The sequence below is a fragment of the Schistocerca americana genome, chromosome X (genome assembly GCF_021461395.2).
Source record: "Schistocerca americana isolate TAMUIC-IGC-003095 chromosome X, iqSchAmer2.1, whole genome shotgun sequence".
In the NCBI taxonomy this organism is placed as follows: Eukaryota; Metazoa; Arthropoda; class Insecta; order Orthoptera; family Acrididae; genus Schistocerca; species Schistocerca americana.
Genome location: NC_060130.1, coordinates 193,192,889 through 193,212,991, shown reverse-complemented (window position 1 = coordinate 193,212,991; position 20,103 = coordinate 193,192,889). Strand labels below are relative to the sequence as shown.

Below are 20,103 nucleotides of genomic sequence, written 5' to 3'. Positions count from 1 at the left end.
CATACAGGGAATGTTGTGACATTTCATTTACTAGTGTGGTGCAGCATTTTTCAGTTGGCACAACTTTCTGAGTTTGGCAGAATTGCACTGTCAGTGCTGTTTAACCTTTGCTGTTTGTTGATGGTATGGAAGGATGTTCAAAGGTCCACTGGTTGTTTTACAAAAAGAGGCAGTCTAGCAATCTATCACTGCGATCCTTTAAAGTGAATAGGAATGACAGAAGAGAGGGATGAGAATTCTCTGTTCGCATAAGTGACAGGTACTGTATATTTGCTATGAAATGAAATTACAATACTATGCAACAAGAATTTGAAGGTTTAGTTGACAATGAAAGAGCAAAAAACTGTTATGATACATATGGGATTCATTGTTCTGTAAGTCAAATTGCATGTTATGATACATTTGCAGGCCTGGAGTGCCTGAAGAAATTGATGGTATGACCAGTAAAAGTTCTGAAGTCACACACATTATTCCATTGTCAGTTGCAATAGATTTCAATAGAACTGAACAAAGGGTGCAGAGATTTCATATATTACTGAAAGTACATTCATTAAGTCAAGGGGCATGCCTGGAATGATTTCTTGACTTAAAAGTCACTGTTGTTGAATTTATGAAGGAAAAAGGAGAGCAGGAATGAAAATTTGAACATCCACAATGGAGTACAGACTTTGCATTTGAAGCAGACTCGACTGCACACTATCCACACTTCTTTCTGATTTTATGTGGATGCATTTGAAAAGAAAATTGCGGTGTAGAACGGATACATTCTGGCAAAGACAGTCCAGTTCCATAAGCTGACTAGTATTGAAGAAGATACAAGGTTTGAGGAATCCATTGTGGCCTTGCAAGAATTTCAAGGATAGTTTTATAAAGATTTTGAGGACACTGTCAATTGTATATCTATTTCTTAGACCCTTTGTTTCAGTTGAAAGTGCCCCTAATCTTATACAGATGCAATTGATTGAACTGCCTTGTAATTCTAGTTTTCATTAAAAATCTTTCTGCATTAAAACTGTCCAGAGCGTCTATATTTTACCAGGTAGAGTTTCAAAGTCATCATAATGAGATTACAAAAGTGCTACAATGTTTCAATCATCATATTTGTGTGAAAAACATTTTGTGCATTTGTTCCCCAAAAAAGAACGCCATAGCTAATCATTGAGTGTACATATGAATAATATGTAACTAAATGACACTGCATGTTACACACTGATGATAGGATTCTAAGGGCTGATGACATTCTGTTTGCAAGTACCTTTGTGTGTTCGCACCACTTCAACTGAGAATCAATAGTCATTCCTAAAAATTTTGCATTTATTACACAGTCTATAGAGGTAAAATCTACATTTAATTTAACATGGTCATTTTTCCTCTTCAAACTGAAATTCATGGCATTAGTTTTCTTCATGTTAAATGTCACTTTATTGCTTATTGACCAATCATAAACTTCCTTGAGAGTTTCATTTGCTTTCTTGGCAAGGAGTTCTCTTGTTTTCTCCACGACTATAATATTGCTGTCATCAGCAAAGACAATTTTTTCACCACGAGTAACACAAGTGGGAAAGTCATTGATGTGCTACCATGTGGAACCACTATATTAATGTATTTTGGTTCTGATAAGAGTTTTACTAAATGTTTAGTTCTATTTGAAGTATGTGTTCTCTATTCTTTGTGCCCTATCTGCTTCATATGATGGAAACCAGTCATTAGCTACTCCTCTTATTCCTAATGCTTCTAATTTATTTAATAGAAGCTTGTGGTTGACTGTATCAAACGCCTTAGAAAGATCCAAAAATATGCCTGTGACATACTCATCTTTATCAAGAGCATCAAGTACAACTTTTGCGAATTCTATTATTGCTGACTTCGTATTTTTGCCACTTTCTAAACCAAACTGTGATTCGCTTAAAAGATTGTATTTATTCAGGTAATTCATTAATCTGTCTTTCATAATTGCTTCTATTATTTTTGAGAATGCTGACAGCAGGGAAATGGGCTGGTAATTTTCTGTGTCTTCTGCATTATACTGTATTCCTTAAGCAAAGGTACAATTCTTGCCTGCTTTAACTGCTCTGGAAATATCCCTGATGTGAAGGATTCATTTATTATATTTGTTAAGGGGCCTTGTATAATCCCTATGCATTGTTTCAGTACAAACACTGGTACTTTATTTAAGCCTGCTGACAATTTATTTTTCAGTTACTGAACAGTTTTATTAACTTCATTCTCTGTGGTTGGAAGTAACATCATTGTATTTAGTGCAACATTATTTGCAGGTGCTGTATTTGTTTTGGGGAATTTTTGCTGTAACTTGTTGGCAATACTTGAAAAATGCTCATTTATATAGTTTGCTAAGTGTTGTGGATCATTTATTACCTTAACCCACTCCCTTCGCAGTATGTTATTCTGCATTTGTTTGCCTCTCTCCATTTCCTTTTTTAATAACATCCAAGACTGTTTTGCTTTTATTCTCTGCATTATATATTATTTTATCATTAAATGACTTTTCTGCAGAAATCAGCACATTCTTGTAGGACCTTTTTGTATCTGTGATAGAAATTTAAGAATTCTGGATCATTGCAAATCTTTTTGTTGGAACTGAGTTGTTTAAGTGTTTGGGAGGACTTCTTAATACCTGCTGTTATCCATCTGTTTTTGTGAGATGTTCATACAGACATGCATACTTTTGGAAATGCCTTTTCAAAGTTAAATTCAAACAATGTGGAGAATTTAGAGACTTTCATATTCACATTGCTTTCCTTCTGATAGAAGTCATTTGTAGACTTGGAGTTTAGGGAATGATTCGATGCCTGATTTTACTACTGTTATTTGACAGAGATTGTCTGATAGTTCGAGATCTTTTACAGCTAAATCACATTTTTCCCTGTCCATATTTGTGACCACAGGGTCAATTACTGATGCAGTCATTGTAGTAACCCTTGTTGCACTATTGACCAATAGGGACATGCCAAAACTCTGAAGGATGTTTATGAAGGTGCTGTTGGATTCATCTATGATATTACTGTTGATGTTAATATCCCCACACAGAATTACGTTGACCTTTGCACTTCAGACTACTTCTAGAACTTCTGTTAATTTATTGAAAAAAATGTCCACACTACTACTGGGAGATCTATACTCACACAAAAGGATTAATTTCTTGGTTATATCAAGCCCTGTTAATTCAGTAGCTGATATTTCAAAGTGTTTAACTTCACTTACTGTACTGAGGTCATGTCTTCATTTGAACTGTATTCCTTTTCTAATATAAATACATGATCCTCCACCCCTTGAAATAGTTGCCATTCCATACAATGATAATACTACATATTCGATTTCTGTGTCTCTACACCAGTGCTCAGTAATACAAACTACTGTGCAGTTCAAAGATTGGAGCTCAACTTCTAATAGTTGTATTTTAATTTTTATTGATTGCATGTTTTGATGGAGGATTGTTAAGTCTGTGAAATGCCCCATGTTACTCTTTCCGATGGTTTGTTTTTCTTTGCGACATCTGGTACGTGTGAAATTTGAAGTGTTAAAATATGTCTTGTGAGTGATTGTTTCAGTATTTTTTAAACTGCTTGAGATAATCTCTATGAGGGGAGCCTGGTGTCTGGATTTATCCTAAAAAAGACCTACTTTTCCTACCTATGACAACAGTTATTTGACCATGTGTGGCCCAAGATCCACTCCCTATACTTTCATGAATCAGCTGTATCAATCTTCCCTTCCCAGTCCTGTTTAGGTGCAGGCCATGCCTAGTGTAACCCCATCTGTTGATAATCCTGATGGGCAGCAGAGAAACATGAGCAAAGTTGGTTGTCCTCAGAGCCATCCTTAACCCCACATTGATTCACCTCACAGCTCCGTCAAGGTGTGGTTGATCATGAAGCAGTAACAGCTCAACAAAGTGTACGTTGGTGCCATGAGTCAGGGAAGCTATCTTGTCCGTGTCACCACCTATGTCATATGCCCCATCCCTGTCCAAACTGTTTCCCATCCCACCCACTATCACTACATGGTCCTCTTCTGTGAAGTCCTTACATAAAGACCCTAGGTCCTCTATCAAATGACTTAGCCCTGCATTTGGCTTGAATATACTGGTGGCCTGGTACGCTGCCCCTAAACTTTCCTTTAACTGAGGACCTACACCTCAACCATGGCTACTACCTAGCAGCAGCACTTTCTTCTTCCTAACACTTTGTACATTCCTAGGCTTCTTGGCCATGTTTAAAGTGTGCTGCATATTTCCTGCTCCTCATTCTACCTGAGGCACTTCTCCATGTAACTCTGGTACTGGTAGATGCCTGTTTTTGCTGTTGACGATAAAACTGTCAGATAATGTTCTCTTTCTTCCTATCCTCCTACCAGCTGCCACTTCCCAGCCACCCTCCTCCCCCTATCTCCCTTGATCCTTATGAATTCCTTCCTTGCTCCCTCCGACTGTGTCTGAAGGGCACAGATTTTCCTTTCCTGTTCTCCAATCAAAATGTTCCTACTGCATACTCTGGAGTTCCAGGAGAGAGCCTCTTCTGTTCTCCTAAAATTCTCCCCATTTCTATGTTTGCTGTTTACTTGTACATGAATAAACAAACATTGTTCTTTTGGCCGCACTATTGTTTATGTCTAATATTATGACACAATTGGTGTTGAGTGTGGTGTTCACTTCATCATGCTCAGTGTATTTGATTTTTCTGTCAGTTCTCATGTCCATGCAAGCAGTGCTGAAATCTCTCCTTTAGGAAAAGGAGGCCCTTTCAGTTGCTACCACAAATTTGTCAGCCACACTGACTGTGTAGGTAGGCTTCTATGTTGTCAGCATAACCACTACCCTTTCCAATTATTGTGTTGGGTCTGAAGACAATTGGCTTATGAGAAGTGGCTTAGGTAACACCACTTTGTTTTTGGTGTCACCAGTGCAATCATGCTTAAGGCTTTGTTCACTTCTTGGATTTCCCCTCAAATTTACCAGTTGTTGTTCCATCTTGTCCCACTCCAGGAACCATCATCACTTTGATTTGATGAAATGTGTAAGTGTGTAATTTCTCCAGTTATCACCAAATTTGCATGCATGTAACTGCAGCACATGCTGAGTTCTATTGTTGACATAAATAGCCCCATCAGTCCTACGGCCTCAGTTGCAAATATCAGTTTGTTACTGATGCTTGTCAGGATTCACATGCTGATTCTATGGTCTGTGTTGCCACCATTCGATTGGCTCCGGAAAGGAGGGGCATCAATACAGACTACAGTCTGATAATCTATTTTTGGCCTCAGTTGCAAATATCAGTTTGTTACTGATGCTTGTCAAGATTCACATGCTGATTCTATGGTCTGTGTTGCCACCATTCGATTGGCTTCGGAAAGGAGGGGCATCAATACAGACTACAGTCTGATAATCTATTTTTGGCTGAAGTGTTGAATATTAGTCAATCTTTTGAGGCATCTCATGCTATTGGTGATTAGACTGAGGCTTGGTATGATGTCACCACAGCAACTTCTGTTCCTGGTTGTTTGACATCAGTTAGTTCTTGGGGGAAGAAGGAGGGGAGGTTGGAGTATACCAATCAGATTCCTTTCAGAGTATGCAGGCACAATAGCGCTTTTCTTAGCAATTGTATACAACCACTCACTTGACGAAAGGTCTGTTCCTAAAGACTGGAAATAAGCACAGGTCACACCAATATTCAAGAAAGGAAATAGGAGTAACCCACTGAACTACAGACCCATACTACTGACCTCAATTTGCAGTAGGATTTTGGAGCATATACTGTACTCTAACATTATGAATCACCTTTAAGAAAATGACTTATTGATACATAACCAACACGGATTCAGAAATTATCTTTTTTGTGCAATGCAGCTAGCTCTTTATTCCCATGAAATAATGAGGGCTGTTGACAAGGGATCTCAGATCGATTCCATATTTCTTGATTTCCACAAGGCTTTTGATACTGTTCCTCACAAGTGACTATTAATCAAATTGCGTGCATATGGAGTATTGTCTCAGTGGTGTGACTGGATTCGTGATTTCCTCTCAAAGAGGTCACAGTTCGCAGTAATAGACAGCAAATCATCAAATAGAACAGAAGTTATATCTGGTGTTCCACAAGGTAGTGTCATAGGCCCTCTGCTGTTCGTGATGTACATAAATTATCTAGGTGATAATCTGAGCAGCCCCCTTAGATTGTTTGCAGATGATGCTGTAATTTACTGTCTATTAAAATCATCAGACGATCAATTCCAATTACAAAATGATCTAGAGAGAATTTCTGTATGGTGGAAAAAGTGGCAGTTGGCACTAAACAAAGAAAAGTGTGAGGTCATCCACATGGGTACTAAAAGAAATCCGATAAACTTTGGGTACATGATAAATCGCACAAATCTAAAGGCTGTCAATTCAACTAAATACCTAGAAATTACAAGTATGAGCAACTTAAATTGGAAAGACCACATAGATAATATTTTGGGGAAGGCAAAACAAAGACTGCGCTTTGTTGGCAGAATACTTAGAAGATGCGACAAACCAACTAAAGAGACAGCCTACATTACACTTGTTCATCCTCTGCTGGAATATTGCTGTACAGTGTGGGATCTTTACCATGTGGCATTGACGGAGGACATCGAAAAAGTGCAGAAAAGGGCAGCTTGTTTCGTGTTATTGCATAATAGGGGTGAGAGTGTCACCTGACATGATACGTGAGTTGGGGTGGCAGTCACTGAAACAAAGGCAGTTTTCTTTATGGCAAGATCTATTTATGAAAGTTCAATCACCAACTTTCTCTTCTGAATGCGAAAATATTTTGTTGACAACCACCTATGTAGAGAGGAATGATCATCATAATAAAATAAGAGAAATCAGAGCTCGAACAGAAAGATTTAGGTGTTCCTGTTTCCCACGCGCCATTTGAGAGTGGAATGGTAGAAAAGTAGTATGAAAATGATTCGATGAACCCTCTGCCAGGCACTTAAGTGTTAATTGCATAGTAACCATGTAGATGTAGATGGCAAGTTACCCAGTGCCTAGGGCACATAGCCTTGACATGCTACATGAAATAGTGTGGGAAAGATGGGCGAGGTGGTTGGTTGTCATTTGTCACTGTCGATGAGGGTGCAGAAGCTGCGTGCACTATATATAATATTTTGCATGCGTCATTCCAAGCCCTCTTCTGCAGGTGTTAATTGTGTATCTCCAATGCTTATGACTTTTGACAAACTGTTTATTGAAGTGTGAGTAATAGACAAAGAGTTCAGGCAACAAGTGGACACACATATGCAGCTCTGACATTGCTAAACTTGTGAACCTATGTTAATTTGGTATGTTTGGCATTGTGTCTGTGTACTTAACATCTGGCGAGTTACAACTGAACAACGTATTACAGCTCTGGGGCAATTTACAGCTTGACTGTGTATAAATCTGTGGTTCATTCCTTAACTCTTCTGGTAGTGGATGATGCAGGTGCCAACAATTTATTTGGTCTGGATGCTTTCCATGTTTCTGGTTTTTTATTGCAGATGCAGTGCACCTTGCTTCTGATGAGGTCCCTTTAGCAGCAGTCAGATTCGCAGATTCTGAGTTCACATTTTTTTATGTTTTAGGTTGTGCCACTAATTTTACAGCCCACATTAACTTGAAACCTACTGTGCAGCCACATTTTTACATGCGTGCCCTATTCCTGTAGCTTCGAACAAACAAATGAAATCGGAATTGTATAGGCTGATGATTTTGGGGTCTTACAGCCTATTACAACAAATATGTGGCCTACCCTAACTGTCTGCTAAAAATTCAAATGGTGAGTAGCACCTCTGCAGTGACTATAAAGTTTCCGATAACACTCACACTATTATTGACACTCACATTTTGCCCCAACTCAACCTACATTTACCAAGAAAAAAAAAACATAAAACTCAAAACAGCACTTTCTACCAAGGAATAAAACTGTACAATAAATTACCAAAAGAGATTAAAGAAATTGCAGATATACACTTCTTTAAAAAGACAGCTAAAAGTGCCTGTTATACAATATATTTTATACATTGAAGGATTACTTAGCTAAAACAGAGTAGGGGTTTGATAAAAAAAAGTTATACAAATAAATAAATAAATAAATGATGATGATGATGATGATGATGCTGATGATGATGATAAAACATACAACATTCCACATTCCACATAACTCCTTCACTTAGTTTTTTTCCTTCTCTTTTCCTTTCTAGAAATACTTACCCCCCAAGCTATGCATGGCACAATATTATCGTCTCTTCCTCTTTCTGAGCTCAACATCTCACTCTTTATGGAGGAATGCTGATTCAGTTTTTCAGGATAGCAAATGTGAAGTTGCGGTACAGAAAATGGCCCATGTGCAGTGACTGATAGTGAGATGTGACTGAACAGTGTGGCATTACATTATTTAACAAATTATTTGTTAAAAAAAGTATTCTATACCAGGAGTAAATCTAATGGTTGTCTCTAACTAGAAGTCTAGAAATGTGTGTGTCTACTAATTAGCTTATTTTAAATTGTTCTAAACTTGTAAATACTTTTACATGTCCAATATCCTTGTAATAAGAGATCTACGGATGAATAAATCTGCTGCTGCTGCTGCTGCTGCTGCTGCTGCTACTACTACTACTACTACTACCACTACTACTACTACTAATACTACTACTACAAATGGCAGTTATTATGACTTGAAACCTAAGTTGGTTAGCTCTTTGTGTGCTACTGTTCTCAGTATCCATGGAAAGTGGTTGAAGGGCAGTGAAAGTATGAGTAGGTGACATGTTGGACAGCTGCACCCCACCAAAGGACATGGAGATTGAAAGTTTGTCTGCTCTGTAACACAGATTAAGAAAGATCCAACAACATAGTACAACACTGATGCAAGCACAAATGTTTCAGAGCACACCATGCTTTGCACATTGATATTTACTGGTCATTTTATGAATTTAACAATCTCTAATCTTCTTTATTATGTGTCATATCAATCTGGTATTGACAGTACTTAATGAGTCTTCATTTTACAGAGTCCCTCTAACAGGGATACCTGAAAAATAGTGATTATTTAATTCAGTATCCAGTAAAAATGTGTATCAAATATAATTATGAAAGGCCAGTATAGTGAGAAAAATATCAGTGGTACAGTAGCAATGTATGAATATCAGTATTGTTTTGGCAGTTTATTGATATTTCTAACATATTGGTGGTCTATCACTGTCATCTGTAGCCATTCATTTCAGTGAGTAGGAATAACTGCACCAGCCATCCCAGTTTCCCATTTGTGACTGAGTTAAGTGATTTAATAATGCAGTGAAGAGGATCTGTGTACTCCTGCAGGGAATAGAGTTTTATAGGAGAAAAGCTATCATTTGTAGGAACCCCACTCTACATTTGTGTTGTAGAGTGCTCCCCTTTTTTGTGAATAATAATCAAAGATGTCCATGTGACACTAAAATCATTCATCTGTGTTTGTTCATGGAATTTCATACAGGACCAGTCCTAAATTTTCTACTCCTCACCACTGATTTCTTTTTTGACCCTTTCACATTATCAAAAGTGTTCCTCCCTTTCCTGGCTGTACTATCAACAGAGCATTAAAATTTGAAAGGAAATGGGAATCTACATAGATCTTTTTTACCAGTATTCCACTAGTTTTTACATAAAATGGTACTTCAGATGATCACCAGCAGAAGTCCACTTATGACACATAACTTGATTATATCAGTGCCCACATTTGGTAAACTGAAGAATTGAGATTTCTTTTGTGGATGTCTATTCAATTCTGCTGTTCAATACAGACCAAAACATAGTACTTGGTGTTCTCTTAATTATTTTAAATGCAGCAAAATTCAGTGTTTCAAATGGTTAATTATCGCATTTGTTCCAGTATACTGATGTGCCAACCACATTACAGCCCATAATTCAGGCTGCCCACTTGCTACAGGCTTGTAAGCTGGATGAAGATGTTCAGCATGTATGCAATATGTGTGATAAACTTTCAATGTTGCAGGTATGTATTCAAAATTAACTGTATCATTGTTTCAAATTGGTGTCAGTTATAACTGATTTATTAAATTTTGCACATGATTAGATTGCTCACTGTGATGGTTCTTACATAGTAATGCATCCACTCATGTTAAAGACTGGTTTATATACCATATGGGTTAGGAAGAAACATATTTATAAAGACTTGTGAGCTACAGTTGTTTTTTCATTAAAGTAATTAGCATTTCTTGGTGCTTCATATGTATATTATACAGCAACTGATGATGTAATTCTCTGCAGCTAGAACAGGTTGTTCCAACTTATGTGCTTGTAATAATTTGTGGATTGCTCCAACCAGTGTTGGTGTCAGTGAGGAATTGAATTAGCCTGCACAGCAGCACCTTGTAATCTGACAACTATAACTGGTGCACATCATGTTATTGCCAACAACAAATTTGGAGTGTTACATTAACTAAAAATGCAGGAAACAAAGGAAATAAATAATAAGGAATTCTATTAATAGTATGTAATATGTTCATTAGGCTTCTGAAGTTTGAGGTTTTTCCATATTAAGAGTAAATATTGAGAATCAAAGTGTTTGCAATGTTACTGTGGAAGATTCATTGTAACCTCATAAAGAAAACTCCCTTCTTTGCTTTTTACTCTTGCTATGGACAAGAAAAGTGATAACATTAGTATATATATACCCAAACATGCACATGATCATGACCATATTTTTGTATAGGTTGTGAAACATTTTTGCTGTAATGAAAAATCCCACTAGGACAAAGTCAGTGTGCTGTGGTATCTTTCTTCCATTGAAGTTAGAAATACAAGATTCACATATTTTAACTTTGGTAGTGGTGACAGATCATGGAATGAAACCAGGAAAGGATTGTTGAATAATTTAATTTCCATTTCCAAAATATTGAGCTCCTGCAGTCCCTTTTTAAAGACATGCTTAACTGGTTTATCTTGACTTGGTAATCAGTAAAACTAGTAATCTTAAAGAAGCCAGGTGACCCAAAAATGTTAAATTGCAGTTTCTCATTTGTGTCTCAAACATAGCTTTTCCAAGAACACTCAGATTTTGTTTTGCACATCAACCATTTAATTCTCCATCCATTGCAGTAACATTTTAAATTGTTCAGATATATTTTCATGTCTGCCAGGAATGCTAGCTCTGATAAACATTTTAAATCTTTCAGATATTACACTTCTTTCCCTATCACTTTTGCAAATGGAAAAGCTTGCTCACAAATGTGAAAGTAATTAACAAGAAATTACCAATCAAGCTAACTGTGGTGTGGTTAGGTATGTCCTCATACTTTGCATCCATATCTTTCTCCTGCCATGGTTGCCATGTCCAAGTTCCAGCGAGTTGCAATTTGTTGGGAAGGGAAACTCCTTAAAATCTCTGTAACTCCTTTCGAGACAAATATTATGCATCTGCTACCAGACTTATTGCTACAATAAACTTTTTTTTTCAGATGTAACCCTCTTGATATTTTGCTTTTAAGTCTGTTAGATCTCTGAGTATTTTGCCCTCTATCTGCTCCTAATGCCCTGCGTGGGAGCATGTACAAGGGTGTGCTGAAAATTTATGCCTCCAAGTTTTTTATACATAAATTCTTAATGCATTTTAATTAAAGCACATGTTATTAACATTCTACATCTTTATTCTTCATTTATATATATTTACAGCCCTCTGCCATGAGAGGTCTCTGAATTGTAGCATGTAACATGGTGGTGAGTAATGTAAGTATGTCAGTGGATTAGAAACAGCATGCTAAAATCAGATTCTGGGTTAGAAGAGATTGTCCACACATGCTGCTCCTTTAGTATGACAAAGGTAGATCACAAATTAGCATTGTGACATCTGCAACAATCGTCCACCTTTGTTTCACTGTCATCGATCATCCTCCATACAATTCCAACTTGGCACAATCAAATTTTCATTTTTCCAAAACTTAAAGAACACCTTCAAATATGTTACTTTGACAATGAAAAAGAGGTGCAAGCTGAGGTGAGGTTCTGGGTCCATCAAGCAGGTCAAATATTCTGCAATGACTGTACCAAGAAATTGTCGTCTCAGGGAGAAATGTGTTACCAGGATTACTATACTGAGAATAGAGATACAGACTGCTAAGAATATTTGTTTTATTTAGGAATCTTAGAGTTTTTGTGTAGAAAATTCAGAGGCATTGCTTTTCAGGATGTCTTCGTACAGTCATGTTGTATGGTATACATATTGGCAAAATTAAATACTTCGTGGCATACACAACACTGCAGGCATCCATCTATATAAGTAAATGGAATTGTCTCCTCCTGCAACAAAGGCATGGGGCTTTCATGGCTAATGATATCTGCCATTGTCAGTGTGAGAACACAAATGTGTTGGCATTCGTTATATCAGATATGGTGACATGATACTTGCAGACAGAATATCATCAGAATTTTATGTGCTTGAAGTCTTAATGAGTATCAGCTGTTGTCTCTGAATTATTTACTATTTGTATGTACAATTAATTCTTCCTTCTGAAATTCTTCTTTGAGGAACAGTTTTGTCTGTCTCCATTTTATCAGATACTGAAGTTAGGAGAAAGTTGACATCCTTACAAATGTAATGTTGCAGCAGTAGTAGTAGTACAGCTATTAATTTAATGAATATTTCTGCTGTTGTTATTACTGTATTTTATTTTGTATGGTTCTAACTGCTACACATGTTTTTCAGATAATCAAAATACTCAATCTGTATACAACCATTGATGAATCTGAAGAATGTGTTCCTGTCAGCTTTATTTGTAGAATACAGGCCAAGCTCCTGGAAAGAAGTGAACCTCAGAAACAGGTATGGAGAAATGAGAGCAAATTGCTGCTCTTGCAATGTTTCATAACTACTGAACCTTTTAGAGAAATTGTTAGACGTCTATAAACCATGTAATGTGTTGCATTTTCTACACTGACAAAGGTACCACAATTAGCCTTCTTCATTTTAATTCCTCTCAGCAGTATGATGTTTTTGTAGTCCAATGAAAAATTAATTAGTCCTGGAGAGCTCTTTGAGAGTAGTGTTCCATTTTCTGACTGACCACCTCGATAGCTTTGACAGTGACATCTCCCACAGTTTCTCCCTGACCTATACTATTACTCACTATCTAGTATTTTGTGTGTGATATCACTGATAAGCAAGATGGTTGAATGATACGACATCCAATCAATTCCCTAAGGATGACAGCTGAAATTTTGTTAGCTACATGGGTTTAGACTATTTTTTGTTTATTATATACTTAGTTGTGAATGCCATATATCCATATTAAATCCCATCTAACTGTTTACCCTTTGCAGATGGTAAGTACCTAATAAATATTCAAGATTTAGAAAGAGTGATATGGTGTCTAACAGTCTCTGCAGTACCATAGCTGTTAAATTGCAGTGCTAGTTTATCGTTACCAAAAGACAAAAAAAAGTTTTGCAGCACCTTAGTACCTATAGATATGTATGGGTAAGAATTCTACAGGAGCAGGGAGGGGAAGAATAAGCCTTCAGGAAGAAAAAATATTTACCATGAAACAAAGCAATCAGCAAAATAAAAGCAGTCTGAAATTGCATATCCGTATAACCAAAAACTGCTGCTGGGTAACACTGAAGACTGTATTCTTGAAGTCTGTCTCCTCTTCAGTGGCAGCCCTCCTGTGGTCCAGAGTGGTTTCTCCTTCTGTAGTTAAAAACTTGTCTTCACAGGTGTTGCAGCAGGAATCTTGGAAGATCATAGGAAACTAGTCCTGTACTTCAGCTATTGAGTAGGAGGGGTATGCCCCCACAATGGTTACATGATCTGCCCAACTCTCCCCCTCCCCCTCTCCCTCCCCCTTTCTCTCGCCCTCCCCCTCCCCCTTTCTCTCGCCCTCCCCCTCCCCCTCCCCCTGCCCCTTTCTCTCGCCCTACCCCCATCTACCCCACCCCTTTACCCCATTTTGTGTAGAAAGGATGGCACTATTCCAGCTGGGTAATAAAATTTGTTGCATTGAGTCAGCCTAAAGGTTTCATTGTGCCCTGTACCCATTGCTCTTTCACACTAGAGAGGCATATTCCACGGCAGAAAAATAATGTCACTGTAGTTGCACAGATTGTTGTACAGTGTGCAGCAGCTGGACTCTTGTCCCGGGAGCAATTGGTCCCTGCAAGCAGCAGCCACTTGGGCGTGGTCACTCATTGGCTACCTCTGCAAGATTCCTGTTTGCCTTCATTCACCACTGACACCTGTTGTTTGTGGCTCTTGTGACAGTCATATGCCAAGCACCAACTGCAGGTGTCAGCATAGCTGTGTGTGAGTGGGTTGCAGCCAGCTGGCCAATTGCTTGCTGTCATCCTGCTGACCACCTGCCCTCTTCCCATGAAGTGAGGGCATGGTCGCCTCCTTGCACTGATGCAGTGCTAACGTAATAGTGCGAAATAAAATATTAATTTTGGCAGCCACCTCTTTCTGAACCTTCACCAGCCTGCTACCTTGCCTCAACCATTTGCTGTCTGCCATCCTTACATTGTAGTAGCCCCTCCATCTCAGGCTTGGCCATAATTGGCACCAGAATTGGTGGCGTCTCCAGTAGGCACCAGATGGTGCATTGTCCAAGCAGCACGATGTCTGGACCACTGCCTACAGTGTCAGCACAGTAGGGGGAGTGAGAGAACTATTGGTTATCTTTGTTGTGTGTGACAGACATGGGATCTAGCAGTAACTATCACCATAACTTGAAGTTATTTGGTTTAGGTCAGAGCAACTGGACAATGTGTCTGAGTTTCAGGACAATGGTAAGGCTCAGTATATGGAGCATGTTAGATATTCACAAAGTAATCTGCTCGGGAATTCTGCAATGTGGGCTGAGTGAGTATATGTAACTTGCTTTACGTCCTACAATATGGCCATGTTGCAAGGCTGTATATGGAGTGTAGTGTTAATGATAAGGTGTAGTTTGTAATTTATTTATTTTTTCAGGTTGTGAACTGTTGCATATTTATACTTTGTGTATTGTGTGTGGATGATGAGTAAAGGTGTTGCAATGGCAGTCACACATGGTGCAGTTTGGAGCGTAAGGCAGTTCATTTTTTGAAAGAAAAGATAGTACAGTTGTCAGCAGATAAAACAGTAATGGGGGCAAACTGCAGTTAAGGATGAGGAAATGGCATTGCTCCAGGCACCAGACCAAGTAATAGATCAGCTGCTGCATGCCCCCCCCCCCCCCTCCGCCTTTTCCTGGAAGGTCATCTGAGGACGTGGTGGTATTTGTTGAGAACCCAATGATGTCAGCAGGTATTGGTGATTAGTCCAATGTTCAGTTGTTGTTGGTGTCAAAATTACATCTAGTGGAAGAACTGAAAACTACTGTGGGATATACAAAGGCACTAAGAAATCATAAATGTTTGAGCAGATAAACTAGGGGCTTCTCAAGAGGTACAAGAAGCAGAGCTGTGCAATGTTCTTTCAGGAATGATTGAGTACTGTTACAAGGAGGCATTGACAAGCCATAGCAGATTATGCCAACAGAATATGCAAGGTGAATATGTACATACGTATGAGCTGGGACAGAAGAATGAAGCAAATATTCAATACAATGGAAAAACAGACACGGCTGAAAATTTCACTTTCATTTACTCATTGACAAGTTTTGGCTTGGGATACATTTTCAAATTATGCAGATAGTCAAAATGGTATTTCCCAAAATATAAGACCCATATCAAGATAACAAACATGTATACCCCCCCCCCCCCCCCCTGCAGGTATGGGGGTTAGAATAGGTCTGAGGTATTCCTGCCTGGCATACGAAGTGACTAAAAAGAGTTTCACACATTTCGGCCTTTATGTGATGGTCCCCTGTATGGTTTGACCTCCATTCTCAAAAATTTTCCTGAAGAGCGAGCCAATTGGTGAAGGGTGTCTTACAAGGTACATCGTGTCCATCATGCATTGAGATCTTTAGCCCACTTTCTTGTTGTCGCATTGCAGTCCTGCCCATTCTCCATCTCTTGGGTGAGGACAAATTCCTGGGTGTGAGTTCCACCATGCACTATGCAGTGTCAATGTCTGCGTTGACTTCTTGGCACCTGATATCCAACACAGTAGCCAGTCCGTTATGGTGGGGCTGCCATGTACCCTGTTGGTTGTAGCCCCTGACCACACAGGGACCGCTCTGCTGATGCCTGTGCCATTAACTCCACATGTATGCCAAGTGGTAGATGCCCATCCTCCTGGGGCATCAGGTCTCCCAGCAATGGCCATCCTGCCAGGTGGCCTTTACTGCAGCTGGGTGGCACCCGTGGGGAGGGTCCCTGGTCGGAGTTGGTGGCATCTGGGTGAATGACAAGTGATGAAGCGTAGTCCATCATCTCTTGCTGGTGGTGAAACACTAGCAGCCTCTAAGCGATCACAAGCTCAATTCAACGCACAGAATTATGAATAAGAATCGTTATCCTCCCTGGCCACACCATGGGAGAAACGTCAGGCTAAGGATGGCGACGGATCTTATTCACCCCAGTACCTTGAATGTTCGAGAGCTGATGGGGAATCTTTCATGACGATGAATCCTCACTTTTTTGTTGAGCATTTAGAGGACAAGTTCATGGAGGTGGAGGGCATGTCCAAAATGAGATCTGGGTCAGTCTTGATCAAAACCGCATCCTCTGTCCAATCACAGGAGTTACTTGCTTGTGACAAGCTGGGGGATGTTACTGCAACCATCATGCCCCACAAGAGCTTACATATGGTCCAGGGTATCATATATCACAGATACCTTCTTGTGCAGTCCGACAATGAGCTGCGTGCCAATTTAGAGCGGCGAGCTGTACATTTCGTCCAGTGTGTCCACTGGGGTCCGAAGGATAATCAGGTTGCCACCGGTGCCTTCATCTTGCCCTTTGACGGTGATACCTTGCCCAAGAAGGCCAAGGTGATGGTCTAATGGTGTGATGTAAAGCCCTATATCACTCTGCCGATGTGGTGCTTTAAGTGCTGGAAGTTCGGCCATATGTCTTCCCGCTGTATTTCCAGCGTCACGTGCTGAGATTGCAGACGCCCATTACATCCCAATACTCCGTGTGCCCCACCTCCCATCTGTGTCAACTGTGGAGAGCACCATTCACCTTGCTCGCCTGACTGCAGGATTCTCCAGAAAAAAAGGAAAATCATGGAGTACAAGACCCTGGACAGACTGACCTACACTGAGGCTAAGAGAAAATTTGAACGCTTGCATGCTGCGTGTATGACATCGTCTTACGCCACCGCTACAACAGTTCTGGCACCATCAGCTCCTCCAACCCCAGTCACCTCTCAGAGCCAGAAGACTACACCTGCCCCGTTGATGGTGGGGGCGATTCCCTCCCTGTTGCTCCTGCACCACCTACTTTGGGAGCAACACTCCACCAACCATCGGGAACGTCCGTCCCCACTTCTAAGCCAGAGAAGCATAAGTCTTCTTCAGCTTCTCTGGCTAGGAAGGGGTCCCTTGGGTCACTCCCTTCCAGGTTTCTTCTAGTGGGAAAGATGACGCCCGCCAATGGCTGAAGAGCCCAAAAGCAGCTGGTTGTAGGGCTTCACGCTCATCATCAGTCCCAGAGACTGAGCCAATGAAGTCCTCCCAGCCAGGGAAACCCAAGGAGCAGCGAGAGAAATCCAAAAAGAAAACCCCTAAGACGAAGGAAATTTCAGTGGCACCCACACCACTGCTACCTACAAGCTCTGCGTCTGACGATGAGGTGGAGATTCTGGCGTATGCTGAGGACCTAGATCTCACCAGACCCTCAGACACAATGGATATAGACTGCTCAGGCAATAAATCGGAGGCAGCAGGTGACTCTGAGGCGTAAACTGCCTCAGTGAATGTTCCATGTCTTCCCAGTCTCACGATGTCATCCTCAAGTTGAACTACGGCTTGTTTTTCCACCGCCTGGCTGAGCTACGGCAACTGTTAAGCTTTACACCTGCTATCTGCATTACCCTCCAGGAAACCTGGTTCCCAGCAATGTGAACCCCTGCCCTCTGCAGCTATAAGGGATATTACAGGAACCATAGCAACGATAATAGTGTGTCAGGTGGAGTTTGCGTTTATGTCCTAAACTCAGTCTGTAGTGAACATGTGCTCCTTCAAACCCCTCTTGAAGCTGTGGTTGTCAGAATAAGGACAACGCACGAAATAACTGTCTGCAATGTATATCTTCCTCTGGATGGTGCAGTGCCCCTGAATGTATTAGCTGCACTAATTGATCAACTCCCTAAACCTTTCCTATTTCTGGGAGATTTTAATGTCCATAGCCCCTTGCGGGGTGGTACCATGCTTACTGGCTGAGGCAGAGATGTCGAAACTTTACTGTCGCAATTCGACATCTACCTCTTAAATAATGGGGCCGCCACACATTTCAATGTGGCTCATGGTAGTTACTCGGCCATTGATTTATCAATTTGCACCACAGGACTTCTCCTATCTATCCACTGAATAGGACATGACGACTTGTGTGATAATGACCACTTCCCCAGCGTCAGGCACAAGGACGCCTGCCCAGATGGGCTTTGAAAAAGGTGGACTGGCGAACTTTCAGCTCTGCCGTCACCGCTGAAGCTCCCCCACATGGTAACATCGATGTGATGGTTGAGCAGGTGACTAGCACAATAGTTTCTGCGGCAGAATACGCGATCCCTCGCTCTTCAGGCTGCCTGAGGCGTAAGGCAGTCGCTTGGTGGTCGCCGGAAGTCGCTGAAGCAATTTAGGAGCATCAGCGAGTTCTACAGCAGCATAAGCGGCACCCTTCCCTGGAGCACCTCATACCTTTTAAACGGCTCCGTGCCCATGTTCACTACCTTATCAAACAACGGAAGAAGGAGTGTTTGGAGAGATAAGTCTCCACCACTGGGTGCCACATGGCACCTTCGCAAGTCTGGGCAAAGATCAAACGTCTTTTCAGGTACCAGGCCCCAAAAGCTGTCCCTGGTGTTACCGTATATGGCGAGTTATGTACCGACGCAAAAGCAATTGCCGAGCACTTTGCCGAGCACTTTGACCTGCACTTTGACCTGCACTTTGCCGAGCACTTTGACCTGCACTTTGCCGAGCACTTTGACCTGCACTTTGCTGAGCACTTTGACCTGCACTTTGGCCTGCACTTTGACCTGCACTTTGCCGAGCACTTTGCCAAGCACTTTGACCTGCACTTTGACCTGCACTTTTACCTGCACTTTGACCTGCACTTTGACCTGCACTTTGACCTGCACTTTGCGTTGGAGAATTACCCTGCAGCCTTTCGCACACTTAAACAGCGGCTGGAAGAGAATGTCCTCTCATTCACTACATGCTGCAGTGAATCCTATAACGCCCCATTTACAGAGTGGGAGCTCCTCAGTGCCCTTGTACATTGCCCTGACACAGCTCCTGGGCCTGATCACATCCACAGCCAGATAATTAAACATCTCTGATCTGAAGAAAAGTGACATCTTCTCGTCATCTTCAACCAGCTCTGGTGCTATGGCATCTTTCCATCGCAATGGCGGAAGAGCACCATCATTCCGGTACTCAAAACCGGTAAAAACCCGCTCGATGTGGATAGCTATCGGCCCATCAGCCCCACCAATGTTCTTTGTAAGCTGCTGGAATGTCTGGTATGTCGGCATTTGGGCTGGGTCCTCGAGTCACGTGGCTTGCTGGCTCCATGTCAGGGCGGCCTTCACCAGGGTCACTCTACCACTGATAATCTTGTGTCCATAGATTCTGCCATCTGAACAGCCTTTTCTTGACAGCAACACCTGATTGCCGTCTTTTTTTGACTTACATAAAGCATAAGACATGACTTGGCGACATCATATCCTTGCTACATTGTATGAGTGGGGTCTCCATGGACCACTCCTGATTTTTATCCAAAACTTCCTGTCGCTCCGTACTTTCCATGTCCAAGCTGGTGCATCTCAATAGTTCCATCCATATCCAGGAGAATGGAGTCCCTCAGGGCTCTGTATTGAGTGTCTCTCTATTTTTAGTGGCGATTTACGGTCTAGCAGCAGCTGTTGGGCCCTCTGTCTCACCTTCTCTGTTTGCAGACGACTTCTGCATTTCGTACTGCTGCAGAAGTACTGT

General features: G+C 40.8%; 1 protein-coding gene across 2 annotated transcripts in view; it reads left to right on the top strand.

The window, feature by feature from the left end:
• LOC124554731 (unconventional myosin-Va-like) overlaps positions 1-20,103 on the top strand; it is a 36,903-nt gene that overhangs the window by 7,003 nt on the left and 9,797 nt on the right. The window contains exons 2-3 of one of the 2 annotated variants that reach the window (XM_047128378.1): positions 9,891-10,013; positions 12,723-12,839. In XM_047128378.1, the coding sequence (XP_046984334.1) occupies positions 9,891-10,013; positions 12,723-12,839 (240 nt within the window). The remainder of the gene's footprint in view (positions 1-9,890; positions 10,014-12,722; positions 12,840-20,103) is intronic. The other variant, XM_047128379.1, reaches the window with a different exon arrangement.